General features: G+C 44.8%; 2 protein-coding genes across 2 annotated transcripts; one reads left to right on the top strand and one right to left on the bottom strand.

Moving 5' to 3' along the window:
* Window positions 1-2,258: 2,258 nt before the first annotated feature.
* On the top strand, window positions 2,259-4,196 carry LOC134206567 (uncharacterized). The gene has a single exon (XM_062682293.1). The coding sequence runs from the start codon at window positions 2,259-2,261 to the stop codon at window positions 4,194-4,196; it is 1,938 nt and encodes a 645-aa protein (XP_062538277.1).
* Window positions 4,197-8,586: 4,390 nt separating this feature from the next.
* LOC134205142 (uncharacterized) lies at window positions 8,587-10,477 on the bottom strand. Its single transcript, XM_062680099.1, has 2 exons — window positions 10,216-10,477; window positions 8,587-10,145 (listed from the first exon to the last, which is right to left on the bottom strand). Exons 1-2 carry the CDS (start codon window positions 10,255-10,257, stop codon window positions 8,658-8,660), a joined length of 1,530 nt encoding a protein of 509 aa, XP_062536083.1. The 5' UTR covers window positions 10,258-10,477; the 3' UTR covers window positions 8,587-8,657.
* Window positions 10,478-10,750: the final 273 nt, after the last annotated feature.

Here is a 10,750-nt window from a genome sequence, read left to right as displayed (position 1 = left end):
GACCGTGAAATTGCTGTCGTGGAACGAGTCATCGGCTGCGACATTGCGCGGAGTTCGAGAATTTGCGGTACACCAAAGGCCAGAAGTTGGATAACCGTGAAAACCTGTGTCACGTGTGTCTCAACGAACACGGAGGCCAGTGTAAGTTTAAAATCCGCTGCAACATCGGCGACTGCAGGGAGTTCCACAATCCGCTGATGCACCCAGTCGGAAACGTGGTCGGGATGAGTGCGCATATCCGGACAAACTTCACGGTCATGTTCCGCATTGTTCCGGTACAACTGTACTGCGGTGGGAAGTCTGCTACAGTATTGGCGTTCCTGGACGAAGGCGCTTCCGTCACGCTGGTGGAGAAAAAGCTCGCCGATCGCCTGGGAGCGGTCGGAGTACAAGAGCGGCTGACCATTAGATGGACCGGCAATGTCTCCAGAGTGGAAGATACGCGGAGGATGAATCTGTGGGCATCGGGCACGAGTACCAGTGCGGGCGGCAAGATGTTACTGCATACCGTCCACACAGTCGGAAAGCTGATGCTGCCACATCAGATGTTGGACAGCGAAGAACTCGTTGCACAGTACGAGCACATGCGGGGGTTGCCGATCGAGTCGTACGACGGGCAGCCGCAGTTGCTCATTGGAGCAAACAATATCCACTCGTTTGCCCCTTTGGAAGCGAAGGTGGGCACCCCAATGGAACCGATCGCGGTTCGAACCAAACTCGGTTGGACAGTGTATGGGCCAAGACAATCCACCACGGTTGCCGCAGGCAACTATCTTGGTTACCATCAGCATATTACCAACGACGACCTACACGAGTTGCTCAAAAGCCACTACGCGTTGGAAGAATCGGTGGTGGCGATACCGCAGGAAACAGCAGAAGAGAGGCGTGCTCGAGAAATATTGGAGCGTACAACGAGACGAGTCGGCGATCGTTTCGAAACTGGGCTGCTGTGGAAGGCAGATGATCCACGGTTCCCGGACAGCTTCCCCAATGGCCCTGCGAAGGATGAAGCAGCTGGAGAACAAACTCGGAAAAAATCCAGTGCTGCATGAGAACGTTTGCCGACAAATAGAGGAGTACCAGCAGAAAGGGTACGCACATGTCGCTACCGCCGAAGAACTGGCAGATACCCCTTTCGATCAGGCCTGGTATCTACCTCTCAACGTAGTCCATAACCCGAAGAAGCCCGGAAAGATCCGTCTCGTTTGGGACGCTGCAGCGACGGTGAGAGGTGTCAGCCTTAACTCTCAGTTGCTGTCAGGACCAGACATGCTCGTTCCACTGGTCAAAGTCCTCTCCGGTTTCCGCGAATGGCGGATTGCTTTCGGTGGCGACTTGAAGGAGATGTTCCACCAACTAAAGATTCGCCCCGAGGACAAGCAGAAACAGCGGTTAATTTTCCGGAAATCTCCGGAAAAACAACCCAGCGTCTACGTCATGGACGTAGCGACATTCGGGTCGACAAGCTCCCCTTGCTCTGCGCAGTTTGTGAAAAACCGGAACGCGGAGGAGTTTGCTGCACAATACCCGGAGGCATCGGCGGCGATCATCCATCGCCATTACGTCGACGACTATTTTGACAGCGTCGACACTGTGGAAGCGGCCGTTAAGCTGGCGCAGGAGGTTAGATTGGTCCACCTGAAAGCAGGATTCGAAATCCGGAACTGGGTGTCCAACTCATCAGTGTTTCTGCGGAATCTGGGGGAGGAAAAGTCGGCAGCGCCGGTACACTTCTGCCGGGACAAACAAACGTCGAAGGAGAGAGTATTAGGGGTGATTTGGGACCCGAATGCGGATGAGTTTTCGTTCTCGACAATGCACCGCGAAGAGTTGCAGCCGTTCCTGCTGGAGGGAAAGCGGCCGACAAAACGGCTCGTCGCAAGTTGCGTGATGGGTTTTTCGATCCCCTTGGGTTGCTGTCGCCGTTTACCATCCACGGCAAGATCATCATCCAGCATCTCTGGCGTTCCAACTGTGGATGGGACGAAGAAATCGACGAAAATTCCTGGACGTTGTGGCAGCGGTGGATTAATTTGTTGCCGGAGGTCGAAACTATCCGGATTCCTCGCTGTCACATCGGAGGCGCCAAGTCCGCTGAAGTCGATTCCAAGTCCACATCTTCACCGAAGCTAGCGAACACGGATACGGCTGTGTAGCCTATTTGCGAGCGATAATTGAGGGTGAGGTTCGCTGCAGCCTGATGATGTCCCGGGCCAAAGTAGCCCGATAAAGCGGCAGTCGATTCCCGTTTGGAGCTGATGGGTGCCGTTCTGGGTGCGCGAATGAGCCAGACAATTCTGAGCATGAACTCGTACCAGATTGCCCGCACAGTTTTCTGGACGGATTCCCGCACCGTGTGTAGTTGGCTCAACTCGGATCAACACTGCTACAAGCAATTCGTTGCATTTCGAGTCGGAGAGATTCAGGAGCTGACGAAGGTGGCGGACTGGCGATGGATTCCGACCAAGCTGAACATCGCAGACGTGCTGACGAAGTGGGGTCAAGGTCCGCCGTTACAAAGTGAGGGAGAATGGTTTTGCGGACCCTCGTTCCTATATCGGCCGCAAGAACTGTGGCCAACGCTTGAAGTAGGGTACGAAGAGACCAACGAAGAAGCGCGAGGTGTCGTCCTATTCCACGGGGCGATCAACGTCGAACCGATATCCAGTTGGGCGAAGCTACTGCGAGTGACAGCGACCGTGGTACGCTTCATCGCCAACTGTCGGCGAAAGATACGAGGAGAGCCGGTAGTTGCTGCACAGGCTACAGCAAAGCAGCAGCAGCTGAAGAAGACGACGGCAGTGAACTACGAAGCCATCAAAGCGCCACTTCGGCGAGAAGAGCTCCAGCAGGCGGAGACAATCCTGTGGCGGCAGGCTCAGTGGGATAGCTTTCCGGATGAGATGAGCACGCTAACCAATTACGTAGCACGACCGCCGGGAGCACGGTTGGAAAGTATAAAAAAGAGTAGCCAAATCTACAAAAGTTCACCGGCATTAGACAACGAAGGGGTACTACGCATGGATGGAAGACTGGAAAACAGCGTGGAGAGTTCCTTCGACCAACGGTACCCGATAATTTTGTCGCGTTCACACGCGATAACGCAGAAGCTGATACAGCACTACCACGAGCAGTTCGGACACGGTAATTCGGAGACCGTATTCAACGAGATGAGGCAGCGGTTCCAGATCCCGAAAATGCGTCCAGCGATTCATCAGGTAGTTAGCAAATGTATCTGGTGCAAGGTCAACAAGTGTCGTCCACGAACACCGAGAATGGCTCCACTGCCGGTTGAACGGGTAACGTCTAGTCTTCGGCCATTCAGCTCCGTAGGTTTAGATTACCTGGGTCCGGTGGAAGTCACGGTTGGCCGGCGAAAAGAGAAGCGTTGGGTGGCAGTCTTCACCTGTTTGGCTGTACGTGCAGTGCACCTAGAGGTTGTGCACAGTCTCACAACCGAGTCGTGTCGAATGGCCATCACTCGTTTCCGCAGCAAGTTTGGCAAGCCAAGCCAAATATTTTCCGACAATGCCACTTGCTTTCGCGGAGCGAACAACGAGATGGTGAAGATGGACGTCATCAATCGGGAGTGTGCAGAGATCGTGGGCAGCTCATCTACCGCGTGGCATTTCATTCCGCCGGGTACCCCACACATGGGAGGCGTCTGGGAGCGAATGATGCGGTCGGTGAAAGAGGCGATGCGGGCGCTTGACGACGGGAGAAAGCTCTCGGACGAGATCTTGGCGACAACTCTGGCGGAAGCGGCGGACATGATCAACACGCGTCCGTTGACCTACTTGCCGCAAGACTCTGGCGAAGCAGAAGCACTGACGCCGAACCATTTTCTACGGGGAACGGTGTCGGGTGCTGACTTGGAGGTGGAGAGGTTTTCGACGGGTCCTGCCGAAGCTCTGCGGAACGTTTACAAGCGGTCCCAGCTTCTGGCAGACAAAATGTGGGAGAGATGGTGCCGGGAGTATCTTCCGACGATCAACCAGCGGTCGAAATGGTTCGACGAACAGAAGCCGATCGACGAAGGCGACCTGGTATTCGTGGTCGATGGGAAGAACCGGAAGTCCTGGAAACGAGGCATTGTGGTGGCGGTGATGAAGGGTTCGGACGGACGGATTCGAATGGCGGACGGCAAGGTTCAGAGACGAGGTGTGGTGAATCTAGCGGCGTTGGAGATTCAGTAAATCCGGGAAGACCGGATGTTACGGGCTGGGGTGTTACGACGCCGCGTTAACAGCCCTGGTCACAGCATAACAGCAGCATGACAACTCGCACGCATCAGTGGTAGTATAAGGAAGACAGAGAGAATTATTACGGTGGTGGTAGGTAGTGTAGGAAGTAAACAGGAGGAAGAAAAATAATAAACAAAGTTCGCCATTGCTTTGGAATGTGAATTCACAATTAATTAGATACCAAATCGAAAATAGTTCTCGTGGAATTTAATTGTATTTTTAAATCGTTTACGATTAGCAAGAAAAGGTATCAGTCAGTTGTGATAATAAATCCAGTGAGTAAAACCTAAAAAGAAAGCTAAAATAGTGGAAAAATCAATGTAAATAATCTCATCTATACTCACCTGCAGACTCGGTTGAAAATCAAAATCCCAGTTCGGAGTGACTTCGGCTACCAATCAGGTGGATTTGCAGTAAAAGTAAAGTCGATCGTAAGTAGTACCCGTGAGAAATTATCTAAACTAGGAAAGCAAAATTTAGTAATTATACTTGAGTAGCAGTTCCACGGAAAAGTCGCTGGCAAAAGTAGGGTGGTTGAACCATACTTCAACACCCAAATATAAGGAATCGAGGAGCATTGGTACAGTGGGAGAAACCAGTTTATTTGTAAGTAAGCTAGATTAATGAACTATTGTTGTTTATTCTAAATATTAAAAATAAATTACAGTTCAGCATTTCTGAAAACTAATCAGCTGCTTCGGGAAAACTTGGTTTCCCTATCGGGAACAGAACATATCACCCATGCTAATTTAGTTCCATATAAACCAAGTAATAAGTTGTTCCTAATAAACCTAGTTCTAACCGTGTTAAATCCGTGTTTCTCTGCTACAAGTCATACCTACAAGAATTTTTGATGACAAAGGTCAAAATTTATTTAATAAGCATCTTGTATTCGGTTCTTATAGAACCTAATGTTCAGTCAGTTATTTATTTTTGCAATAAAGTATCTACAATTGTAAACAATGATTCTTGTTAGAATTCTGTGGAATATCGCTGAAAATGCCAGCATTATAATATTCAACATTTTGTTCTCTAATGACTAAATTATTTGAAGTTAAAATCTTTGCATTAAAAAGATTTTGCTGGTAGTTAATAATTATAAAATGCTAGTAGACTATAATGAGAGTCTGAAGCGTGATGTTGTATTTGCATCTACTTACTTCTTCTACTTACTACTAACTTCTTCCAATAGAGTTTAGTGTGCAAACATCTAACAAATATAACATTCTTAATCGTATTTAAAAATAAAAATCGATCCATGTTTTCAATGTCCTCCTTTTTAACCAAATATCCTCCTTTTTTCGCTCAATTCGGGTGAATTGTCCTCCTTTGGAATAATTTGATATGGTCACCCTATGCCAGGATTGCTATTCTAACCTTGATTCTAACACACTTTAATTAGCGAAATAAAATAAGAATTTAATCAAAGTAACAAAACACGCTTTTATGCTTTTTCCTTGTCCACCGTCGTTCCTCACCTTCCTCACCTCTACAACCAGGGGCGTATTCAGGTTATACACGCAATCCAAGAAAACATAACAAGCTCGACAAGCAATAAAAAGCAAACAGCCAAAAAGGACGCCACCATCAGCGCTGCACAGAAGCCGTATCTAGCTGTCAGGTTACGCAGGGAATTCCGACAAATCAACTAGCCTATACACAACCGCGAAAAACTTCGAAATCACGGAAGGAACGGAAAAAAGGAAAACGACTTGTAGTATGCGTCTTTATTCAAGTAAGGTTACTTGTACTAGTGTGTGGATTAAAGAAAACTCTTTTCTTGACCCTCTACTCACTCTGCTACCTCTTTTGTTGCGATCTCAATACAGGGGGGAGTACATTGTGGTCGATGATGGAACATCGCCGGGGTACATGATAAGTTGTACTCCCGGAATTTATCAAAGATCATCCACATGCTAAACATTAAATTTTGATCCCTCGTCTATCGGCCCTCAATTAAGGAACGATGTCCATGCAGCGGTTTTTTAATCTGCGTGCACGTCGCGTCCACGTAAAGGTTGGTATCGTGTTCAAAAGAAATTTATTTTTCTATCTCAATCACATGTTAAATTCCGTTCACTGAATCGGAAAAGTGAAGAATCGAAACAAAATTCTTATAGCAGTATCCACATGAAAAGAACAAAAAACAAAATTGGCATTTAGAAGGTTCCCACGCAAAGTAATGGGAGCTGTCACTTTACTTTCGGAAAAATATTCTGCTCGATTATTCCGTAAGTAAAAGTGACAATTTGCTCCATGCAGATCAGTTGTCAAAATTCCTCTTGGTAATATTGAACAAAATTCCGTAACCTCTCTACTTTTTAAGTCGATACTGGCCTTAAGGTATCAAGCATCAAATGTAGTCGTTACTCAATTTGATGCTGGGTAGGGTAAATGATGTATCTTGGACAAGCGCAGGACATTCATTAGAAAATATATCGAGATTGAATAGTATAAAACAATTGAAAACCACTAGGTTCATCCAAATACATAACCTATGATTAGTCTTGCGTCTCCATTGCCCAATTTTTGAGTAAATTACGTTTACTAGGTGTAAACTGTGATATACTGCGAACTGAAACATTTTCTTTTTGGACATCAAATATATAATTTCGACATGGAAAATGCATATATTTTGGACAGAGTCATTTTCTCCTAATTTAAAAATGGCCACCTACAGATCTCAATGGTATGACTTACCTACACGTATCCACATTCGTTTAAATGCATTTATTTGCTTAACTGACATAGATTAAACCAGAAACTAAAATTGTTTCGCAATCTTATCGATATCTCTGAAAACAGCCTAAAAGTTGGCAATTAATGGTTCATCCATGTACTGTACATGGGGTGACCAATAAATGTCTGATGCATAAAAACATAACTTCATTTTGGTCACTCCTTTTTCATCCGTCTCAAGTTCATGTTAAGCGATTGGAATATGTTAGTATCTCAATTACAATCAAACTTTGGCCGCAGAACCTCAAGATTGCCGTTTGAACCAATTTAAACGTGTTTCAGGTGCATGTTACGAAGAGTCCTATAATGCATGTTCTCCTGCATACTGGCGTCCAGCAGGCACTTTGGTAGAAAGCTTTACATTTTAGATAATTTTAAAGATAAATAATAGTTGATTTGTGAATTCTCATCAGGAGCCGCTAGAGTTGAGGTAAAAGTATGCAATGATCATATTTTCGATAAAAATTTGCCTACACATTATCTAAAATTGATCGAAGAAGCTCAGGCTTGTCCAAAATATGTACATGTCCAAAATATATCATTTACCCTACCTTGCGTGAACGCGGCGTGCATGCAGCTTAAAAAGCCGCTAAGTGGACATCGGTCCTAAACCTGCATGGTATTCGCTGACGAAGGACAGAATACGCGACAGCCGGTAGGCGGATCTTCATCCTCCCATATTTTCTGAATAATGTGGAGGATCGAGTGATGCCGCTGCTCGCTTCCAAGTTTGAAGAGCTCGAACGAGACCTCATCTTTCCAAGCAGCTCTTCTCATCCAGCGTTGGTGATTCCACAGCTTGACTTTCGGATTTATGATTTCCTCCAGAATTGTCTCATTTGCCCTTATTTTAATCTTATCTCATAGGACTGGTTTTGGAAGGGCCACCACCAAATCATGCCTTTAGAATCCACGATCTCACTTTTGGCATACAAGTCTAACAAGCGGCGACAGACAAAGCAATATTTATGATGAAAGTTAAATCGCGTTAAATCAAAAACTGTTTGAAGTAGCCAGTGTTCCGCAAACAAGGGTAACAATCATAAATGTTGCACGAAAAAAAATATTGCTCATGAACAATAAAAGCGGGACGGGTTACAACAGAGAATGGTAAATTGAATATGAATTTTGGCTCTGCAAAACTGGGTATTGCGAGTGAGCCTTTAAATAAACAAATTGAAAAAAAAAACAGGCAGAAATCAGAGGATTTAAAATAAACTTTTTTAAATGATTTCGATGTTGCCTCTCTGATGCATTTAGCGGAATGTTGTCACAGGAACTTAAAAATCGTTGCAATCTTCTATTGCCAGGGGCGATCGATATGTGATAATTAAAAAATAAAAATAAATCATTATTCATAACACAAAAGGATGAAAGTGTTGGTCAAACACAAAACATGAACGGATCTATTATAGATAATTAGCAAATAACATTATTTAAAAAATCAACTTATTTCAACGCATTAACGGATATCGATGTTTTGAATGCCTTTTTAGATGAATGTTATTGTAATTGGAAAAGTCACCTCACAATAAAAGTGTCTTGTTCTTGTACATTATGTGGTATTGTTACAGAAGAATTTAAAGTAGCTTAGAATTTAAAATACGGAGAAATATAAAAATTATATTAACAAACATTGATTCACATCTAAAGCTAACTTAAATAAACACATGGTTAAGTCTGTTTATCTGTTGTAAAATTATGTGTTCGTTCCACGAAGCACCCGGCCGGAACGATTTCCGCAATCTTCTGCAGCATGTCTTTCGATGTTCCGCAGCCGTAGATATTCAAGTGTTTCAGCTTGGGACACCGTAATACCAGCTTGATCAGATGATCACTCGTTATCCAAGCGCAGTTAATTAACCTAACGGTATCCAACTTGGGCGGCCAGGTCGGTCGGGCCCCACCATGGGTTACTTTAATAAATTCCAACCGAGTGAGCCCTTGAAAATGCTCGAAAATCGGCCCTATAACGTTGTTCTTGCCTCTGCATTCGCGCAGTCGCAGCTCCTGTAGGTTGCACATTAGTGGCGCAAGACTGAAAACGAATTCGTTTGATAAGAAACTGAACGATTGCAGAGTCAGCGACCTGCAGTTCGGGAGCTGCCCAGAGCTCCCCCTAAAATAGTCTTCGTAATTTTCATATTTAACTGACTTCTTTCCAGCAAGGATCAGTTTCTCTAAGTTTGTCAGGATAGTAATGTGCTTCAAACACCCAGCATTCAATGATTCCATCTGCAGCTCAAGCAATCGCAGCTCCGTACAGTTTTGAAGTATAGCATCAATGACATCATGATCTATTAGTACATCTCCTAAATGGAGTATTTCGATTCTTCGTAGTTTCCGAACAAAACCAGTCAGGGCAGTGAAATGAGGTAGACTTATGGTACACAGTTTGAGTTCTTTAGCGTGAGGAAAGTCGAGTTCTAGGAATGGTTCGATTTGTTGTCCATGCGGGTCAAAGAATACCACCGATATTGCTTCCAATTGGCCGGATAAGCAGGAAAACAAACTCAGCTGCTGTTCTGTTTCACAGGCCATCGTCAAACGCCGCAAGTTGGGCATTATTTGCGGCTCCGGTGGGGAATGAAACGTGAGATACGAAGGTGACATCTGCATTTCGAAAAATCTCGGATTGAACATGCCAGGATTGCGTTTGATTGTTAAACTAACTAGGGACGGGAAGATTTGACGCTCTTCATCGACATCGATTATGGCTGATGACTGGTACGGAAGTGGGTCGTGCGTCCAGCCGCCCCAATTCATTAGGCGTCCGCGTATTTCGAACGACATGGTCGTCAAAGACGAGCGAGTGCTTAGCAGCTCCTGCAGAACGACATGTAACTTTTCTCGAAAACAGTAGAAATAGAATACCATTTCAAGGTCTAGCAATGCGTCCATCGGTTTCAGCAGTTGCACAATCGAGTCCAAACTTTGCTGCCTACATCCCTGGAAGACAATTCTCATGTTCCGGTACGGTCGATGGGATTTTCGTAGAATTCCCGCGGAGCTCGCCAGTCCATCCAAGTTGCGAATGTCGAGCGATAGGCGTAGGCTTTGAAGGAATTTAGTTGTGAATGCCAGCTGATGCCATTGATGACAAACCAATGAAGCGGTGAGTCGGCTTCGGAAATTCAGCTGATCGAAGATCAACAGCAGAACCTGTGGACAATAAATTAAGCGAGTATGAGGATAAAAGTGTTCGTTTCCTAGGCCGCGGATGATGACGTACATCTGATGGTAAATCATTCAATTCTTTGGCTTTTGGTTCCATGGTAGCACATCACTATTAAATAAATTTTATTATAATTATTACAGAATTTGGGTAGCAAAACATAAACACGATGTGAACGATTGTTCAAAAATTCTTATTTGTTTACTTTTTGAAAAGTAAAATAAATAAATAAAAAAAACGTCATCGCAGTGACTAAAAACAAAACATTACAAAAACATAGTACACACGAAACTGAAAATTGCCAAAAGCAATTTATATAAAAAACGCGGTGTCTACCCAAAATGAGTAACCCCGGTTCTGTCGAAATTTGGGTGGATTTTGCAGAGCGCCGAAATTTGCTTAAACGTTTTCTCAAAAGTGCATGACAATTAACAAACCCGTTTGATTTTAAAATTAATTACTATGCTCGCAGTAAAACTCGATTGTGGACCATGAAGCGGAATGCGAGGCGGAGTGTCGTCACATGAATTGAAACAGTTATGCATTTTTCTGAAACCAAGGCTAATTTAACGAAAATTTCATAGTAGTTCTA

This window comes from Armigeres subalbatus, chromosome 1, assembly GCF_024139115.2.
Source record: "Armigeres subalbatus isolate Guangzhou_Male chromosome 1, GZ_Asu_2, whole genome shotgun sequence".
In the NCBI taxonomy this organism is placed as follows: Eukaryota; Metazoa; Arthropoda; class Insecta; order Diptera; family Culicidae; genus Armigeres; species Armigeres subalbatus.
Note: the sequence above shows the minus strand (reverse complement) of the source record. Positions and strands in the feature narration are given on the sequence as shown.

What these genes read in the sequence shown, in the direction of transcription:
- LOC134206567 (XM_062682293.1), top strand. Translation starts at nt 2,259, where the DNA reads ATGGGTGCCGTTCTGGGTGCGCGAATGAGCCAGACAATTCTGAGCATG.
- LOC134205142 (XM_062680099.1), bottom strand. Translation starts at nt 10,257, where the DNA reads ATGGAACCAAAAGCCAAAGAATTGAATGATTTACCATCAGAT. An exon ending in TGAATGATTTACCATCAGAT is followed by an intron (nt 10,146 to 10,215) that starts GTACGTCATCAT and finishes TATTGTCCACAG; the next exon opens with GTTCTGCTGTTGATCTTCGA.